At 36.1% G+C, this 22,033-nt stretch overlaps 1 protein-coding gene across 1 annotated transcript in view; it reads right to left on the bottom strand.

Annotated features, from left to right (window-relative positions):
* CNTN5 (contactin 5) overlaps positions 1–22,033 on the bottom strand; it is a 1,373,994-nt gene that overhangs the window by 51,025 nt on the left and 1,300,936 nt on the right. Inside the window, exons 19-20 of the mRNA XM_036862636.1 lie at positions 4,273–4,343; positions 1,933–2,167 (exon numbers count right to left, since the gene is read on the bottom strand). Coding sequence (XP_036718531.1) covers positions 1,933–2,167; positions 4,273–4,343 — 306 coding nt within the window. The remainder of the gene's footprint in view (positions 1–1,932; positions 2,168–4,272; positions 4,344–22,033) is intronic.

The raw sequence follows: 22,033 nt of genomic DNA on the forward strand, positions 1-22,033 counted from the left end.
TCTCACGTGACATTTGGGACCGTGTGCTTTATAGTTAGTTTAAATAAATTAAAACCACAAGAATATGCACTTCCTGAATAAAACATGTACTTCAAAACAGATATCAGAGTAACAAATGATGTAAAATATTATTATTATATATATAGCATAATACAATAACGAAAAATTATTGTTAAAGACACTCCTGATGAGAAGGTATAGGGTAGTGATTAAAAGCATTAGCTTTGGAGTCATACAGACCTGTGTTCAAATCCCAGCCCTGTCACTTACTACAGTTACTTACAACTTTTGTTATTTACTGGGTTGATTTGAACATGTTACTTAGCCTCTCTGAGTCTCAGTTTCCTGCAAAATAGATTACAGCTTGAGACTCCTACCTCATATTTGATTGCAAGAGTTAATATAAGTAATGTGGAGACTGGCTATAGTATCTGAAAAAACATCAGAAACTTGAGATGCTAAGTGCGTGAATATCTCATCAGAACACCTACGATTCCTTATTTTTACTTGATTCTTCACTTTCCTGTTCATTCTTATACTAGGAAAAACTTTCTACTTCTGCTTCAAAATTTGGCTCTAAGTCATAAAATACAAGGCAGCTAGTGCTGAAAAACTACATCTTACATAAATCAGACACTACCTTTGTGCTTCAGTATTCAAATGACCTTACTTATTTCCCCTGCCATGAATTCCCCGTACCAAAAAGATTGGTAATTCTCTTAAGCTATTCAAGTCACAAATGTGGGCACAAAGGAAGCAAAAGTGTCAGTTTATGAGAAAACAATAATTATTTGGAAGGTCAAATGTGTGCTGCCTTTGGTGGAACATTAGCTCAGTCTTCTGTCAGGTTTAGGGACTGTAAGACATTTTATTTACTTGCAGGGCCAATTGAAATTGTGTACTTGAATTGAAGAAGGACTGTGCAGAAAAGCTAACTTTAGGGAGTTAACTCTATCAAGCTTTCTCTCACTCAGAAAATGCATTTTTGTATTAAAACTTGAAAGAACCAAGAATTTTGATGTAGGAAGCTGAGTTTGCCCTCTAGCACTACCACCTGTTGACTGTAACCATGAATAAGTCACAGACTTACAGTTTACTGATCTGTAAAATGGGTTTCCTGCCTAGGTCCTGCCTACCTAGTAGTTTTAACTGAGAATTAAATGAGGTTATACGTATGAAGGCAGCTTGCTATAGACAAAGCAAGGATTTAATGATTGAAAGGACTGAGTTTAATTCTCAATTAGAAACTATTTAACTTTTTTAAACAAGTTCCTTAACTTTTCTGAACTTCAATTTCTCTTTCTCTACAATGGGGATAATAATGCCTATTAGACAAGATTGTTGTGAGGATTTAATGATACCATGTGTGAAAAGCTTCAAACAAAAAATCCTGTCTGATACTTCTGTATCAGTCCGCTGTTTTGTGTATGAGGTTAGTAATGAATAGTTCTTGGAGTCTTTATTTAAATTTATTTCACATAAGTTAAAAATTTCAATTTAAATAGAAATTATCTAAATTTCTAAATTTAAATTAGAATAAGGTTAAAATAGAAAATGATCTAAATTGCGAAACAGAGAAGAATGGTTAAATGTCCATTCATCCAGAGAATATTCTACAGGCATTACTAATATTGTTATTGTCATGGAAAGATATTTGCCATACATCATCAGGGAGTGAAGAACATAAAGCAAAGTATATGGAATGATCAATTTTTTTCAATAAAAATTGAAATTATTTGGAATTAATTATTGAATTATTTGGAAAAAATTTTGGAAAAATATATCTAAAGAGTGTAGTGAGACTGTGGGTAAGTTTTATTTTCCCCTTTGGTGTACCTGTATTATCTAATATATTACAGTAGTGTCACATTCATGTACCAAAATAAAATATTAATATGTTAAATGAAAATAATAAGCATAAAAAAAACTGACCTCCTTCAGCTGAACATATGACCACAATTTGACTGAAAGGTCCATCTCCTTTATTGTTATAAACGCCAACCTTCACTTCAAAGGGAGTAAGAGGAGGGACACTTTCATCTCGATAAATGAATTTTGAAGCTTCAGAAGATGTCACCATTTTTTCCTTCCAGCCACGTGTTCCATTGGGTCGGAAAGCCACAATATAGCCAAAGCCTTCCCCATTCTGAAACTCTTCCGATACTGGCTAGAGAAGAAAAATGAAATTAAATATCAGGAAAATAATTGATCAAAACCCCCACTCTTTCCAATCTTTAAATTTTTAAAAATTACAGATAACTAGAGCAATAGAGACTCTCCAATCTTTATATTACATTGGAAGACAACATAGAACAATAGCTTGGCAGTCACTGGAAATTTAAAAGGCTTTAAAAGTATAAGATTAAAAAATTTAAAAAAAAGATTAAAAAATTAAATGGTATCAGTTGGTATTTAAGAAAAGTATCAGGAATATTGAAAACTCTTGAAGTGAAACAGATTTGCTCCAATTAGTCATATGTATGAAACAAAGGTCCTTGGATTCCACACTAGAATGTAATATGTTGGGGAAAACTGTCATACCGTCTGGTGGTCAGGAAAATCTTGCCACTGGTAATGCTCTGCAGAGGACTTTGCACAGAAAATCTCGGTGAAATTAATGTAAGACCTTTCTTCTAGGGTTTTTCTCAATTACTGTTGTGCTTTACTAACATATGAAAAAATTAGAATACAGAATTTTTTCAGGAGACTTGTACTCCATGGCTTACATTTAAATTTGTTAAATGAGCAGCAATTGCACACCACAGAAAATAGTAATTGTGATTAACTAGTTAGTCAGTGGAGCAGTTACCAGACATTGCCTAGCGCAATGTTTGACAAATAGATACACAATAAACATTTGCTACATTTTCTTATTTTGAATTTTGATTTGAGGAAAACCTATGTATTGAGTGGAGGAAAAGAGACAAAGCCTATTATATCAAAGTACTATAGACTAAATGTTTATACCCCTTCCTCCCCCACAATTCATGTGATGAATTCCTAACACAATGTGATGGTATTAGGAGATGGACTTTTGGTAGGTGACTTGGCTATGAGCGTGGAGTAATCTTGAATCAGATTATTGCCCTTGTAATACAGAATCTAGAGATCTGTCTTGCCTCTCTGCCACGTGAGGACATAGTGAGAAATTGTGTTCTATGAACCAGGAAGCAGGCCCTTGCCAGATCTGAATCCACCAAGGCCTTCCAGAACTAGACTTCCAGCCTCCAGAAATGTGAGAATTAAATTTCTGTTGTTTATAAGCCACCCAGTCTACAGCATTTTTGTTATAGCAGCCCCAGCTGACTAAGACATAAAACTGGCAGGGAAGGCAATTCTGTTTAGAGAGGTTTGATCTCAGTGAAGGTCAGGTATTGGGAAGTTAATACCTCTGCAGAAATCAAAAGCAAGGCATAAAGTTTTATTGAAGAAGAGGCATATGAACAGAAGAACAGGTCAGAGGATGTGCTCATGGAAGATTTCTTACTGGGGAAAGGAGTTTTTCTGTATGTTTCTGTACATTCTATCATTGTTCTTAGAGATTGTCAGGGATTGGTTCAGTTTTCTCCAATAGGCATTTCCATCTCCATATTCTAACACATTGTTCTGTTAGCTACATAGCTATATTTGATAATAAAGTTAACATCAAAGAAGGAAAGTGGCTTTATGGAAAATAAATGTACCTCTCACACTCTTTCTCCCCTGTTCCTTTCCTTTGACAGAAGGAATTTTGGAGGTCATACAGTGAGGGACACAAAAGAATAAGGGTTTTGTAATCAAAGTCCCAATTCTACTGCTTCTCAGGAAAGTACTCAAACTGTGCATCAGTTTCATAATTTGTAAAACAAGGAAAATTATCCCCACTAATAGGATAGTTGTACGGGATAAATGAGCTAACCCAGTCACTACTCCAGAAAAACCTCAATAGTTTTAGCCTCCAAAAATGTCAAGGGTGCTATTCAGTTGTGAAGTAAATAAATATCAAACTAAGCCAAATAAACATCTGAAGCAATTTGTGAGAGAATGTGTTTTAATCATTCAAACTGTATTCTGAGACAGCCTATATGACAGGATGGCACACTTTAGACTTGGTATGAAAATGAGAAAAGTTCATGTTGGAAATATTCATGTGAGTAATGCATGCTCAAAGTGTTTCTTAACCTCCTTTAAACAGAAGTTACTCAGTTACTCTATACCAAATACTGATACTCTATGTGTAACTTTTTAATTTAAGGAATCAACAAGTTCTGACATCTGAGTAGGCTTTCTTACCTCCCAGGCGATGACTAACTCGTGCCTTCTTCCACTTCTTCCACTTACATTGGTGGGTGTCGTCTTTGGAACTGTTGTTAAAAATGGGCCAAGAGTGAGGACAATACGTAGATGTACAATTTAAGTGTCCTTACACCAAGAATGCATCATAACTCTACTCTGGTTGGATAACATCCCCAAATAAACAAATCAAAATGTGTTTGGAAGTCAAAGTGGTCTTATTCAATATTAAACAAAATGTTTGTGACAAGTACCTTGCTTTCAAATCTATGTGGGGGAGTTTGATATATATTTTTCATGGCCACATACTGCATCCCCAAACTAGTTCGCTTGTATAAATGCTCTGTGGTTACTAAGGTCCAAATCATAATTAACACTATAGTCAAGGACATCTGCTAATTGTTAGTTAAATTTCATCCTACAAGTTTTCTTCTTCCTAAGGATGTGAATCTTCTGTGATTTCAGGGCTTGCAAAGCCCCTGGAAAGTCCACAGGTTGACATTAGCCTTACTGCTTTACTAGAACTCCCAGGTGGCTCCAGTTTAAAGAAATCTTAGCAACAGTTCCATGGAGTGAACCTATTTAAATGAATAAACATGTAAAAAAAACTGTCAGGAATGAACCTCTCTGCAAACTGCAAAATATATAGATACCTGGTGAAGCTTTTTCAAATGCAAAACTATTAAAATAATAAATATGTCAAAGGAATAAATTTCCCCTTCACGGCACCAAACCACAAAATATGTAGTTGAAAGGGAGTATTTTCAAATGAAGAACTGTTAAATGAAGAAAACTATTAAAATAAATCATTTTCCAGGCTATGAGCCTGCATTAGCAATTTTACACTTCAGCGTTGCCTTTATATCCCAGCATATAGTTTTTTTTAAAAAAATTGATATACTCATAAACAATAGATTCACTCCCATTTATTACCTACTTGGAGTGGAAGGCTGCTAATTACTGGTAGATATTCACACAGCATTTTATATACTGGAAAAACTGATGCAGAATTTATATGCTACTAGAAAGGGAAAAATAAACAATTTTTCTTGGACCACGGAGGTGGGAGAGAACACCAGCATTGCCTCCATTTAAATAGATGATCTTTATTCACCAGGTCCAAATTTCATTTCCTTGACACTTTTCTCCGTGAACATGAGTTCTTGTCGTGCTCATGCACATGTAGAAGGATATATACAGAAGCAGCTACCAATCTTTATTTTTTCACAGTTACATACACATTAAGGATTATTCATATGTGGAGTTCACGCTCATGAATTACCTCAGAATTACATGGAATTGGATACCCCTTTGTCTCTCAATCAAGAAATCAAAAGGAATTCAACTAAGAAGAATGATGGTATTAGAGCAATAACAGTGAATATGTCCTAATTTATATGAAGAGCAGACAGATGATTTAACTTGAGTTTTTTACTAGTAGTCATAAGTTATCGCTACATGTAACAATGTATGACATATCAGTCTGTCTTGACACCATGTCTCAAAACCACTCTTATAGAGTAGTAATTCTAAATTCATTTTCTGGTGTATGGTCTGAGTAAAGCACACAGGAGGAAACTGGTTTAACTGTATGTGTAAAAGGGTAGGGCTACACATTTCCAAATATACCCTCAGTGGCTATTCTCAGAGTTCTGAATATTGTGACCATCAATGATAGTCAGATAAATAGTAGAAGCAAGTTAATTTGTTGATATGGTGCCACTATGGTTTCTCTTAGTACCATTTGTTTGTAAAATATAAAAAGGTACGCACACACACATATGCTTCACATTCATCACTGACAATAATTAACAGGTAAATAATATTACAAGTAGTATCTACCACAACCACCTACTTCATCTATTACATTGGAATTGCTAGTTTATACCCTAAATGTAGGATTTTGAAGATTTTTCTTTGAAGATACCCTCCCTATGATCATGGATTTTGTGGAAGGACTAGGCACTGAGCATCCTTTTCTATTTTATTCAGCCCTCAAACATCATCTAAAAAGAGGATGCTTGGAACCTCTAGCTTAGGGTTGCAGAGTAGGCTATAGGCTATCTTGTGAGCACCCCTCTCTTGAAGATCATTAAAGACGTATGAGTAGAATGAAATACAAGTGATGATTTGAGGCCAAATCTTTCTTCTGGAGCTTTGGTAGTATCGTTCCATAGTCTATTAATGTTTTTATTTTTTAAAAAGCATATTTAGGGTTTCCAAAACTTTTAACTTTGTGAGTAAAAAAAATAAAAAGAAACTAATGAAAATTGTGGTGAAAATTTCCACTTTGATGAACCAAGAAAGCAAAATTTAATTTGTTTCTGTGTGGGTTACTTCCATATCAAATTATCCACAAATGACCTAGATTCTTTCTTTTATCATTTGAAATTAGTCTTTGAAGTCTTCCTACTGCTACTAATTTCTTTTAAGAAGATAAAATAAATAAATGTAAATAAAGATAAAATAAAATAATGTAAATAAAGAAGATCATCCAATTTTAATGTATAATAAATGACACAAAAGAGGCACTATAGTTCATTGAGTTTTAATAGTATATGTGTATAAGCACCAACTGTTCTTTTTTAAGAAAGGCTTACTAGATATAATAGGAAATACTAACAGAAAACTCAAGGCTTTAAAGACGTGGAAATAACCTAAATGTCTATGGATCAACGAATGGATAAAGAAAATGTGGTGTATTATACAATGGAATACTATTCAGCCATACAAAGAAGGGAACCCTGCCATTTGAGACAACATGGATGGACATCAGGGTCCTTATACTAAGTGAAATAAGCTGGACAGGGAAAGACAAACCCTTTATGATCTGACTTATATGTGGAATCTAAAAATATGGAACTGGTAGGAACAGAGAACAGATTGGTGATTGCCAGAGGTGGGAATGAAGGGTGGGGGAAATGGGGAAATGTGGTCAAAAGGTACGAAATTCCAGATATAAGATAAATAAGTTCTAGGGATATAATATACAACATGGTGACTATAGATAACAATACTGTTACCGTATACTTGAACGTTGCTAAGAGAGAAGATGTTAAAAGTTCTCATCACAAGGAAGAAAATGTGCTTGCGTGAGGTGATGGATGTTAACTAAACTTATGGTAATCATTTTGCAGTATATAAATATATCAAATCATTATGTTGTTCACCTTAAACTAATACAGTATTATATGTCAATTATATCTCAATAAAACTGGAAAAACGAACAAACAAAAAAGAAAACCTAAGGCTTTAATAGATGCAACTCAAGCATTGTGTTTTGCTGTCAGGATCACAATGTTTGAATTGGGTACTCGAATTCTAATTGGCTTAAATTTCCTAATTACATGCAGATGATCAGTGGAACTCATGCTCATTGGTTTCCTTTTCACAGTTATTATCTCTGCAGTCAACACTGATTTTAATTATATCCTTTTATTTATAAAACAACATATTCATGATATGTAGAGATTTGATTTAATCGTTCAGAGCCCTTCTATTATAAAAGTTCTATAATTCTTTTTAGAAGCATAAAATTAATATAATCAAACATGTAATAAATGCTTTCATTGAGTTCAGAGAAATACATATTTACCTAAAACCAAATTTATTTTCAATATGATTATTGAAAATCTGATTTAGAATTAAGCAGCTAGATGCTTTTCTCCCTCCGTTGGCTACTGATAAATGTCATGAGCTTATTAGCTTAGAGAATCAAGTTTACATGCACGGTTAATGAGTTAAACTCTGATTCTCCAGAATTTCTTTTTGAACATTAGTCTTCCATGAATGAATAACGTGATTAATACTTTTCCAACAATCTATAAATGTCTTGCTGTTTTAGTGCCTTATCTGACATGTTGAAATGTAGACTTTTGTCCCTTTTTATCTTATACATTTGGTTGTAAATGTTCAGAGTGACTAAAATATAGTGTACTACCTTAGTTTAAGCGTGCATGAATTTAAGCTTGAGTCTCAAAGAACTCTTTCTAAGTGTAATAGTCTGAACAAAGTCAATTACACTAAAAACATGCTTTAATTAGCATTCAACTAAACAAAAGAATACAGGATGAAATCGTTTACCAATCTCTCTTTTTTTCCCAGAAACATTTCCAAATCTATTACAGTAGATGTTTACATGGCTCATTAAATAATATAGCTTTACTAGAGACCTGGGAGAGGTCACATAATTTAGGAGCAAATCCAGCAACTGGTTTGGGCAGAAAAGTGCAAAAGAATGGAAGGAGGGAATGGAGGTTGATAATATAGTGAAGGTGGGAGTCAGGAGAGAAATTAAAAAAAAAAATTCCTACCTGAATTGAAGTATGTAACATACAAATATTTCAGTTAACTGATTATCATCTAAGCTCACTTTATAAAAAGAGATAAAGAGCTTCCAAAATTAAAAAAAACACCAGTGGTGTTTCCTAAAGAGTTCAGATAATGCTGTTATTCCTATCAATAGGGTAGATAAGGTGATATGTGTAAGTGGTAAAACTGTTCTCCTGGGACTGAGAAAGATCTGGGCTTGAATCTCAGTTCTACCATTCTAGCTGATGGGTTGAAAATATTTCCTAACCACTTTGTCCTTTAGTTGTCTCACGGAGATAATAATAGTACCTACTTTTTAAGGTTTTCATGATTATGTATCACAGTGCCTGGAACTGTAATTTATAACTATTACCTAATGTTATTATCTACTTCAAAAAGAAAATGATTTCAAAAAGAAAAAGTAGTTGTCTTCTATGATAAACACTAAGTTCAGTAGGAATCTATGCACATGTGATCGTGAAATAAGACTGTTCTTTTGGAAATCTGGATAATACGGTTTCGATAGTACCATGGGAATTGTGCTTTCAGTTTTGGCTCAGTTTGTTTTAATTTGAAAATCTAGGCAATATATCAGTTTTGATTTACAACTTTCGTTGCCAGGATATTTCAGAGAATGTAAGATTTCTCTGATTTATGAACCTTCTCATAAATAGCAATAGTCAGGACCACAGGAGGTACGTGTAGACAATAAAATGTGTTTCTCTTCACTCATTTTCTCTGAACTTTATTCCACAAGGAAGTAGAAGCAGAGGATAGGCATAATAATCTTTGAGCAAGATTTGTTGGAACGTGTGGTAAAATGAAGAGAAAGAAAAAGGCAAGAGGAAGTAGGGAGGGGTGGGAGGAAGATAACTTGGGAGTCATCACCTTTGGTTTAAGATTAGAATTCCAGCTCTGCCACTTACTTATTAGGTAACCTTGTACAAGTTTTTAACTCTCTTATTCTGCTTTTCATCTGTAAGATGGGGATAAACCTGCTTGCTTTAGAGGGTTGATGTGAGAATTAAATGCTATAAAGAAAGGCAAGGGCTTAGTATAGGGCTTGGAACATGGTTCATGATTTATGACTGGTATACGGCATTATAGGGACTAGGAAGATGGGAGAAGTTTAACTTGAATGTCTCACATTTACTCCTGGATTGATAACCTCTCATTACCCTTTTGTCTTTCATGCTCAAGTCTTCTACTGCTCTTCCCTCATCTTGCTATTAATCAGAAAGGGGCATGCATAACAATTAACCATGTTTCATTTAGAAAGGCATTTGTTAAAGTTACCATCTCTGTTTAAAAAGTGTCTCTGAAACTGGAGCTATATTTCCTGAATATATTTTGCAGAAAAGACTTTCCTGGACCAAAGTGGTTTCATGATTTAAAATACTGTCTGCTGTATGAGCCATATTATTACCTTCTTTTTTCCTAATTATTGAGATTTGGTCTTAGAGGTCTGTTGCTTGCTATGCTTTTTGTCTGCTCTTAATGTTACTAAGAACAATTTCTTTTATTTAATATAATTAAATTACTCATTGGGTTGAAGAAAGCTATAATGTTCATTTAATAGTATTTTCTTTTAGAGTTTCCCAATTATTTCAGTTGACTGCTTTACGTTTTTTACATCATATATTTTTTTAGAAACGTAGACTAGAAAGACCTTTAAAAACCCCACAGCTTTATGCCTTTTCTCTGCACACACCAGTGCCTGACAATAGTATGCAGATTTTTTAATTGCCCCTATAAATAATTCTGCCTGAGTCTCATTTGGTCTGGCCTTCAAAGCTCCATTAAATGCCATTTACAAGGCCAACCCACATGCCCCTGGGAAAACTAATTCAGCCCCATCTTGTAATAGTATTTTATTGTGTTCTTTCCATAACTTTTGAACTCAGTGACGTTTCCTAAGTAATTATCATGGACAAGAAATGTGAATATACAAATATGAACAAAGCAAGATCCTTTCAGAAGTAGGAAGGTAATGTACAGGGAAAGAAACTGTAGTAGGAAGTTTAATGAGTCTTTTCTGGACTTGGGATGAGACACATGTAACTTCAGATGCTAAAGTGAGGTTGGCTAGACAAAACCACAGAACTACTAGGAAATAGAGAAAACCAATTTCATGACCCTTTCCCATTACCCACCTCCAGCCATATATATAAGATATATATATATATATATATATATATATATATATATATATATATATATATATATATATATATATATATATAACACTGCACAAGCAGTGTTTTGGAAGAAGGCTGTCAGCTTAGCAGATGGATGTGCTGTGGCATATCCCTCCAACCCCAGCTGTCGCTAGGAGCAAAGTGAGAGTATCTTTTCCCCCTCAAGCTAAGTGACAAGAGAAGCAAAACAGCTGATGAGGAGAGTACAGATGCTTACCTCTCACATCCTGGCTGGATGCTGTTGAGCTTCAGAATTTTGTAGGATGGCTCAGTCCTGCACTATGCTACTAGAGCAGAGACCAAAATAGTTCTTGAGAACATATGGCATTTCTAGAGTTTGGCAGGTCAGAAATGCGAAAGGATTATCATGGGCAAAGCAGACACTGTGGAAGGTAGGTTTGAATAAGCCTGTTGGTATCACAGACAATAAAGCTGCCTGCTAGGAGATAGGATAGTCTCTTAAGAACCCAATGTACCCTGAGAAAGAAAGAAGCAGAATGTGGACAAATGCCATCTCCTGGAGCACTCAACATTTACGTGAGAACAACAAATTGCAACACGTGAAGTCATTTTTCATTTTCTTCTTTTCTGACCTGGGAAGTGACCAGAATAGCAGTTGGAAGGTCAGGGAGGAAGTAGAAAGAAGAAAGAAAAGACAAATCGTAACCCTTGAGTCAAGCCTGTGCTGGGATGGAGGGACAGAAACATGGAACTGGATATGAGATGAAAATGTTTATTAAGTTAATATAGAATTTTTTTTATTTTATTTTTTTTTACTTTTTTGGTACTAGATGTTTATTTCAGACTCTTTTGTCACAGAGGTCAATAAACAATCAAAAGGTTACACATATCTATTGTATTCCAAGACAAATCTTTGGAGGAAAAAAAAAATATGTACCTATTAGAACTTACTGTTTCAGCTCTACCTGGAGCTATACACATGAGATACAGATATTCAGTTTCATAACTGCCTAGTTCCAAATAGACCACTCAGTATTTAAAAAGAAAAAAGAAATAAAAGAAGCACACACAAATCACTAGTTATACTTGCATAGCTAATACATAAGGTAGTTTGAAAATACTGAGAATAACCTCTTCTCTGTTTTATTTGTTTTAATTTTTTTAACATCTTTATTGGAATATAACTGCTTCACAATGGCGTGTTAGTTTCTGTTTTATAAGAAAGTGAATCAGTTATACATATACATATGTTCCCATATCTCTTCCCTCTTGTGTCTCCCTCCCTCCCACCCTCCCTATCCCACCCCTCTAGGTGGTCACAAAGCACCGAGCTGATCTCCTGGTGCTACGCGGCTGCTCTCCACTAGCTATCTATTTTATGTTTGGTAGTGTCCATGAGACTCTCTCACTTTGTAACAGCTTACCCTTCCCATTCCCCATATCCTCAAGTCCATTCTCTAGTAGGTCTGTGTCTTTATTCCCATCTTGCCCCTAGGTTCTTCATGACTTTTTAAATTTATTCCTTAGATTCCATATATATGTGTTAGCATATGGCATTTGTTTTTCTCTTTCTGACTTACTTCACTCTGTATGACAGACACTAGGTCCATCCACCTCACTACAAATAACTCAATTTTGTTTCTTTTTATGGCTGAGTAATATTCTATTGTATATATGTGCCACACCTTCTTTATCCATTCATCTGTTGATGGACACTTAGGTTGCTTCCATGTCCTGGCTATTGTAAATAGAGATGCAATGAACATTTTGGTACATGAATCTTTTTGAATTATGGTTTTCTCAGGGTATATGCCCAGTAGTGGGACTGCTGGGTCATATGGTAGTTCTATTTTTAGTTTTTGAAGGAACCTCCATACTGCTCTCCATAGTGGCTGTATCAATTTACATTCCCACCAACAGTGCAAGAGGGTTCTCTTTTCTCCACACCCTGTCCAGCATTTATCATTTGTAGATTTTTTGATGAGGGCCATTCTGACTGGTGTGAGGGGATACCTCACTGTAGTTTTGATTTGCATTTCTGTAGTGATTAATGATGTTGAGCATTCTTTCATGTGTTTGTTGGCAATCTGTATATCTTCTTTGGAGAAATGTCTATTTAGGTCTTCTGACCATTTTTGGATTGGGTTGTTTGTTTTTTTGATATTGAACTGCATGAGCTGCTTGTAAATTTTGGAGATTAATCCTTTGTCAGTTGCTTCATTTGAAAATATTTTCTCCCATTCTGAAGATTGTCTTTTTGTCTTGTTTATGGTTTCCTTTGCTGTGCAAAAGCTTTTAAGTTTCATTAGGTCCCATTTGTTTATTTTTGTTTTTATTTCCATTTCTCTAGGAGGTGGGTCAAAAAGGATCTGCTGTGATTTATGGCATAGAGTCTTCTGCCTATGTTTTCCTCTAAGAGTTTGGTAGTGTCTGGTCTTACATTTAGGTCTTTAATCCATTTTGAGTTTATTTTTGTGTATGGTGTTAGGGAGTGTTCTAATTTCATACTTTTACATGTAGCTGTCCAGTTTTCCCAGCACCACTTATTGAAGAGGCTGTCTTTTCTCCAGTGTATATTCTTGCCTCCTTTATCAAAGATAAGGTGACCACATGTGTGTAGGTTTATCTCTGGGCTTCCTATCCTGTTCCATTGATCTATATTTCTGTTTTTGTGTCAGTACCATACTGTCTTGATTACTGTAGCTTTGTAGTATAGTCTGAAGTCAGGGAGCCTGATTCCTCCAGCTCCATTTTTCTTTCTCAAGATTGCTTTGGCTATTCGAGGTCTTTTCGTTTCCATACAAATTGTGAAATATTTTGTTCTAGTTCTGTGAAAAATGCCAGTGGTAGTTTGATAAGGATTGCATTGAATCTGTAGTTTGCTTTGGGTAATAGAGTCATTTTCACAATGTTGATTCTTCCAATCCAAGAACATGGTATATCTCTCCATCTATTCGTATCATCTTTAATTTCTTTCATCAGTGTCTTATACTTTTCTGCATACAGCTCTTTTGTCTCCTTAGGTAGGTTTATTCCTAGATATTTTATTCTTTTTGTTGCAGTGGTAAATGGGAGTGTTTTCTTAATTTCACTTTCAGATTTTTCATCATTAGTGTATAGGAATGCCAGAGATTTCTGTGCATTAACTTTGTATCCTGCTACTTTACCAAATTCATTGATTAGCTCTAGTAGTTTTCTGGTAGCATCTATAGGATTCTCTATGTGTAGTATCATGTCATCTGCAAACAGTGACAGCTTTATTTCTTCTTTTCCGTTTTGGTTTCCTTTTATTTCCTTTTCTTCTCTGATTGCTGTTGCTAAAACTTCCAAAACTATGTTGAATAATAGTGGTGAGAGTGGGCAACCTTGTCTTGTTCCTGATCTTCGTGGAAATGATTTCAGTTTTTCACCATTGAGGATGATGTTTGCTGTGGGTTTGTCATATATGGCCTTTATTATGTTGAGGAAATTTCCCTCTATGCCTACTTTCTGCAGGATATTTATCATAAATGGGTGTTGAATTTTATTGAAAGCTTTCTCTGCATTGATGGAGATGATCATATGGATTTTCTCCTTCAATTTGTTAATATGGTGTATCATATTGATTGATTTGCGTATATTGAAAAATCCTTGCATTCCTGGGATAAGCCCCACTTGATCATGGTGTATGATCCTTTATTCTGCTCTTGAATTCTGTTTGCTAGTATTTTGTTGAGGATTTTTGCATCTATGGTCATCAGTGATATTGGCCTGTAGTTTTCTTTCTTTGTGACATCTTTGTCTGGTTTTGGTATCAGGGTGATGGTGGCCTCGTAGAATGAGTTTGGGAGTGTTCCTCAGTCTGCTATATTTTGGAAGAGTTTGAGAAGGATAGGTGTTAGCTCTTCTCTAAATGTTTGATAGAATTTGCCTGTGAAGCCATCTGGTCCTGGGCTTTTTTTTGTTGGAAGATTTTAATCACAGTTTCAATTTCAGTGTTTTTGATTGGTCTGTTCATATTTTCTATTTCTTCCTGGTTCAGTCTCAGAAGGTTGTGCATTTCTAAGAATTTGTCCATTTCTTCCAGGTTGTCCATTTTATTGGCGTAGAGTTGCTTGTAGTCATCTCTCATGATCCTTTGTATTTCTGCAGTGTCAGTTGTTACTTCTTTTTCATTTCTAATTCTATTGATTTGAGTCTTCTCCCTTTTTTTTTTCTTGATGAGTCTGGCTAATGGTTTATCAATTTTGTTTATCTTCTCATAGAACCAGGTTTTAGCTTTATTGATCTTTGTTATCATTTCCTTCATTTCTTTTTCATGTATTTCTGATCTTATCTTTATGATTTCTTTCCTTCTGCTAACTTTTGGGGTTTTTTTTTTTCTTCTTTCTCTAATTGCTTTAGGTGTAAGGTTAGGTTGTTTATTTGAGATGTTTCTTGTTTCTTAAGGTAGGATTGTATTGCTATAAACTTCCCTCTTAGAACTGCTTTTGCTGCATCCTATAGGTTTTGGGTCATCGTGTTTTCATTGTCATTTGTTTCTAGGTATTTTTTGATTTCCTCTTTGATTTCTTCAGTGATCTCTTGGTTATTTAGTAGTGTATTGATTAGCCTCTGTGTGTTTGTATTTTTTACAGATTTTTTCCTGTAATTGACATCTAGCCTCATAGCATTGTGGTCAGAAAAGACACTTGATACAATTTCAGTTTTCTTATATTTACTGAGGCTTGATTTGTGACCCAGGATATGACCTGACCTGGAGAATGTGCCATGAGCACCTGAGAAGAAAATTTATTCTGTTTTTTTGGATGGAATGTCCTGTAAATATAAATTAATTCCATCTTGTCTAATGTATCATTTACAGCTTGTGTTTCCTTATTTATTTTCACTTTGGATGATCTGTCCATTGGTGAAAGTGGGGTGTTAGTCCCCTACTATGATTGTGTTACTGTCAATTTCCCCTTTTATGGCTGTTAGTATTTGCCTTATGTATTGAGGTGCTCTTATGTTGGGTGCATAAATATTTACAATTGTTATATCTTCTTCTTGGATTGATCCCTTGATCACTATGTAGTGTCCTTCTTTGTCTCTTGTAATAGGCTTTATTTTAAAGTCTATTTTGTCTGAGATGAGAATTGCTACTCCAGCTTTCTTTTGATTTCCATTTGCATGGAATATCTTTTGCCATCCCCTCACTTTCAGTCTATATGTGTCCCTAGGTCTGAGGTTGGTCTCTTGTACACAGCATATATATGGGTCTTGTTTTTGTATCCATTCAGCCAGTCTATGTCTTTTGGTTGGAGCATTTAATCCATTTACATTTAAGGTAATTATCGATATTTATGTTCCTATTATCATTTTCTTATTTGTTTTGGGTTTGTTATTGTAGCTTTTTTCCTTCTCTTGTGTTTCCTGCCTAGAGAAGTTCCTTTAGCATTTGTTGTAAAGCTGGTTTGGTGGTGCTGAATTGTCTTAGCTTTTGCTTGTCTGTAAAGGTTTTAATTTCTCCATCAAATCTGAATGAGATCCTTGCTGGGTAGAGTAATCTTGGTTGTAGGTTTTTCTCCGTCAACACTTTAAATATATCCTGCCACTGCCTTCTGGCTTGCAGAGTTTCTGCTGAAGGATCAGCTGTTAACGTTATGGGGATTCCCTTGTGTGTTATTTGTTGTTTTTCCCTTGCTGCTTTTAATATTTTTTCTTTGTATTTAATTTTTAATAGTTTGATTAATATGTGTCTTGGCGTGTTTCTCCTTGGATTTATCCTGTATGGGACTCTCTGTGCTTCCCTGACTTGAGTAACTATTTCCTTTCCCATATTAGGGAAGTTTTCAACTATAATCTCTTTAAATATTTTCTCAGTCCCTTTCTTTTTCTCTTCTTCTTCTGGGACCCCTATAATTTGAATGTTGGTGCGTTTAATGTTGTCCCAGAAGTCTCTGAGACTGTCCTCAATTCTTTTCATTCTTTTTTGTTTATTCTGCTCTGCAGTAGTTATTTCCACTATTTTATCTTCCAGGTCACTTATCCGTTCTTCTGCCTCAGTTATTCTGCTATTGATTCCTTCTAGAGAATTTTTAATTTCATTTATTGTGCTGTTCATTATTGTTTGTTTGCTCTTAGTTCTTCTATGTCCTTGTTAAACCTTTCTTGTATATTCTCTATTCTACTTCCAAGATTTTGGATCATCTTTACTATCATTATTCTGAATTGTTTTTCAGGTAGACTGCCTATTTCCTCTTCATTTGTTAGGTCTCGTGGGTTTTTACCTTGCCTCTTCTTCTGCTGTGTGTTCTTCTGTCTTCTCATTTTGCTTAACTTACTGTGTCTGGGGTCTCCTTTTCACAGGCTGCAGGTTAGTAGTTCCTGTTGTTTTTGGTGTCTGTCCCCAGTGGCTAAGGTTGGTTCAGTGTGTTGTGTAGGCCTCCTGGTGGAGGGGACTAGTGCCTGTGTTCTGGTGGATGAGGCTGGAACTTGTCTTTCTGGTGGGCAGGTCCATGTCTGGTGGTGTGTTTTGAGGTGTCTGTGGCCTTATTATGATTTTAGGCAGCCTCTCTGCTAATGGATGGGGTTGTGTTCCTGTCTTGCTAGTTGTTTGGCATAGGGTATCCAGCACTGTAGCTTGCTGGTCGTTGAGTGAAGCTGGGTCTTGGCGTTGAGATGGAGATCTCTGGGAGATTTTCACCCTTTGATATTACGTGGAGCTGGGAGGTCTCTTGTGGACCAGTGTCCTGATGTTGGCTCTCCCACCTCAGAGGCACAGCCCTGACCCCTGTCTGGAGCACCAAGAGCCATTCATTCCTCACAGCTCAAAATAAAAGGGAGAAAAATAGAAAGAACAAAAGAAAGAAAGAAAGAAGATAAAATAAAATACAATAAAATAAAGTAAAATTAAGTTATTAAAATAAAAAATAATTATTAAGAAAAAAATTTAAAAAGTAAAAAACAAAAAGAAAAACAAAAACGGATGGACAGAACCCTAGGACAAATGGTAAAAGCAAAGCTATACAGACAAAATCACACACAGAAGCATACACATACACACTCACAAAAAGAGAAAAAGGGAAAAAATATATATATCCTGCCCCCAAAGTCCACCTCCTTAGTTTGGGATGATTCGTTGTCTATTCAGATATTCCACAGATGCAGGTACATCAAGTTGTTTGTGGAGCTTTAATCTGCTTCTTCTGAGGCTGCTGGGAGAAATTTCCTTTTCTCTTCTTTGTTCGCACAGCTCCTGGGGTTCAGCTTTGGATTTGGACCCACCTCTGCATGTAGGTCACCTGCGGGTGTCTGTTCTTCACTCAGACAGGACGGGGCTAAAGGAGCAGCTGATTCAGGGCCTCTGGCTCACTCAGGCCAGGGGGAAGTAGGGGTACAAATGCGGGGTGAGCCTGCAGCGGCAGAGGCCAGCGTGACGTTGCACCAGCCTGAGGCACGCCATGCGTTCTCCTGGGGAAGTTGTCCCTGGATCACTGGACCCTGGCAGTGGCGGGCTGCACAGGCTCCCGGGAGGGGCGGTGTAGAGAGTGACCTGTGCTTGCACACAGGCTTCTTGGTGGTGGCAGCAGCAGCCTTAGCGTTTCATGCCTGTCTCTGGGGTCTGCGCTGATACCCGTGGCTCGCGCCCGTCTCTGGAGCTCCTTTAAGCAGCGCTCTTAATCCCCTCTCCTCGTGCACCAGGAAACAAAGAGGGAAGAAAAAGTCTCTTGCCTCTCCGGCAGGTCCAGAATTTTTCCCCGGGCTCCCTCCTGGCTAGCCATGGCGCACTAGCCCCCTTCAGGCTGTGTTCACGCAGCCATCCCCAGTCCTCTCCCTGGGATCCGACCGAAGCCCGAGCCTCAGATCCCAGCCCCCGCCTGCCCCAGAGGGTGAGCAGACAAGCCTCTCGGGCTGGTGAGTGCTGCTCAGTGCCAAGTCTCTGTGCGGGAATCTCTCCGCTTTGCCCTCCACACCCCTATTGCTGCGTTCTCCTCCGTGGCTCCGAAGCTTACCCCCTCTGCCACCCGCAGTCTCCGCCCATGAAGGGGCTTCCTAGTGTGTGGAAACCTTTCCTCCTTCACAGCTCCCTCCCACTGGTGCAGGTCCCGTCCCTATTCTTTGTCTCTGTTTTTTCTTTTTTCTTTTGCCCTACCCAGGTCCGTGGGGAGTTTCTTGCCTTTTGGGAGGTCTGAGGTCTTATGCCAGCGTTCAGTAGGTGTTCTATCAGAGCTGTTCCACATGTAGATGTATTTCTGATGTGTTTGTGGAGAGGAAGGTGATCTCCGTGTCGTACTCTTCCGCCATCTTGAAGCTCCTCCTCAATATAGAATTTTTTAATAGCTGAAAATGAGACTGTCCTAGTACCTTAAAAAGCCTTGGATATAGTTGGAGCTGAAGCCAGAGATGAGATGGAACATATTGGATAAGAGTGGTGGGAGAAGAAGAAAACTCTTTTATGTTTAAACTGTATGTATTTCAGTCTGTTCAGTAAACCAGTTACCTAACTGTAACATAATATAGTACAGAAAGTGCTAAGGCTAGGAAAGATTTTCATCTGATTGTTTACTTGATAGTCATATTTATCTGGTTGACCATTAATCTCTTAAATGTAGAAAAAAGTTTTTCCTTGTGTGGCCAAAAATATGTTATGTGACATTTTCCATTTCAAAATCCGAAGAGGATGACAGGACAGACTACAATGCACTAAGAAACTAGAAAATTATTGAATATGTAACAATGTGTTTAAGCAAAGTCTTTCATTTGACACTTCTTCTTCTCTGCTCCTTTTGTCTTATCTATGCTATAAGAACCAAAGAAAATGGCTACATGTTGTGACAATATCATGATCCACTTATGGATGAGGATGGCTAGACAAGAAAAGCAGCATGGAGAGCCCAGACATGGAGGTGGAGAAGGGGGATGTAGAGGGGAACATGGTGGTCTGTACTGTGCACCACACTCCAAAAGGCTCTCTTGACTCCCCAACCATTCAGGTGGGTTGAGGGGCCAGGATGGATGACACTCAGTCTGCTGTGGAGACTTCTCAACAGGACGGTGTCTTGGAGGCAACTGCAAGCCAAGAGACTGAATGGCTCTTAGTATGTTGACAAACATATATTTAACCTGAAAATGTTTCCTCTATATGAAAATAGCAACATACATAATTACTGTCATTTAAATTTATATTTAATAAAGTAGTAACTCATTTAAATTAATGATAATAATAATAATAAATGGTTAATGTTAAGCACTTACTATGTGCCAAACTCTTTACCTTCATTATTTTATTTAACGCAATAATCCAAGGGAGTAGGTTGCTATATGATCTCCATTTTATAAGTGAAAAAATTGAGCCTTGAACATTGCATATAGCTTATCTATGTTTATTGCTAGTAAGTGGCAGAGAAGAACATTAACCCATATCTGCATAACTCTGAACCTCAAACTCTTAATTACAGGTATTAGGTAGCACCTTCTTTTATTTCTCTGTCTCTATCAGTTCATCATAATTTGAAATAAAAAAACTGCAGGTATTGAGATTTAAACCAAGAGCTTTAATAATAATAGAAATTTTATAGAACAGAGAAGACCAAACCTTTCTAAACTATAGATTACATAGTTAATGGTATCTTCTCTCCTTTGCATTTATCTTTCAACAGTTAGTGTTATAAATATGTAACACAGAATATTAAAGTTCAGTTAAATGAGAGAATTACTCAATTAAATGAGAGAATTTTTCTTGCTAAATTCATATTTACATATTTTACTATTTCTACCAGAGTGTTTATTTCAAAATTCATTTCCTAAAATGTGATTTTTCTCTCTTGAGTGTCATCTTTATAAATGGTAGAAAAAGCATTCCCAGTATTCAACACAAACTTATATACTGGTTTGAAGATAGTAACACATTTCGACATTTGCAAATTTCTTTCTCTCTCTCTCTCTCTCTCTGTAGCTAACAAACTCACTAAAACTTGTAAGAAAATTGAACTATAAATAAATAAATATAAACATACATTAAAGTGCAAACATATACAGGTATCCCTTGCTTTTCAAAAGTTTGCTTTATACCACTTTGTTTTTACGAAAGACCTACATTAGTACCTGTTTTCACAAACTGAAAAAAATCTGAAGAGATTTTCACTTTTATGAAAAAAGGTGAAAAATGAAAATTGGTTCTTCACTTTATACCATTTTGGCTTACAAAAGTTTTCTTAGGAATGCTTTCCTTTTGGATAGCTGGGGAAATCTGTATTTGTATCACGCTTTTGACATCCTAAAAATAATAAGTTGACTAAACCAATTTATCTTATATTTATTGATTACGAAGAGTATTTTGATGACCATAAAATTCAAAATATACCCTACAGGATATTGCAAAGAAAAATTAACCTTTTTTGGTGTGTGGGCAAGAAACAATCTAAGGTAAAAATGCTTTACTAAAACTGCTTTGGGATTTAGAATATTCTAGTAAAGAGGAGAATTTTAAAGGGACATAAAACTTTCGATTCAATATCCCGAGTGTGAGACCTTTTCTCTTCCAGGCAGCTCCATTTGTTTTCAAAGATTACTTGGTCCATTAGAACAGCATCATCTTTTAAAATACAGGACGTGTACTTAATAGAGGCAGAGTGCATCACTTGAGAGGGTGTCTCAGGATGTTTGTGTCCCTTTTAATCTGTGCTGCCTGACAAAACAGGCACAAAACTCAACCCTTGGTTCAACACCATTAGCAGCTTTAGCCCTGTGTGGTACCAAAGCACAAGAAGCATAAAGTATGCAGTACAGCCTTCCTCAACTCACTTTCAAAAAAGAGTATTTCATGTATTTTTCATGCTATTTCTCTTCTCTTCCATAAGATTTTAATGTACTAGAGTATGTCATGTGTATAGAACTCATGATAAAACGGAGAGACAGGCGCTATATGATTGAAGTAGCTTCAGAAATAGACAAGGGACAAGTCTTTTACAATGCATCATCTGAACACGATTTAACTTGAAAAGTGAAAGTGTTGTTAAAGTATTTTTAATAGCACAAAGAGATTTGTATTACAGAAAGTCTAAAAGGATTATTCACCCCAAACGGATTATTTATTTTGAAATGAATATTTATAGAGAGCATCTGAATTAGGCAGTAATCTTTGCCTTTGTTTAAACACAATTAACAATATGCAAATTAAGGCAGTGCTTTTTAGAAAATATGTGAGCCTAAGTACTAATATTGGCAGTCATTTCAATATCTGCACAGTGAGTACATAAAATGAGGAACAACTAACCTGTTATGCTCTTAATTAATGAACACCTGTACACAATGAAAGCATGGCTGATTTC

This window comes from Balaenoptera musculus, chromosome 8 (genome assembly GCF_009873245.2).
Source record: "Balaenoptera musculus isolate JJ_BM4_2016_0621 chromosome 8, mBalMus1.pri.v3, whole genome shotgun sequence".
Lineage (NCBI taxonomy): Eukaryota > Metazoa > Chordata > Mammalia > Artiodactyla > Balaenopteridae > Balaenoptera > Balaenoptera musculus.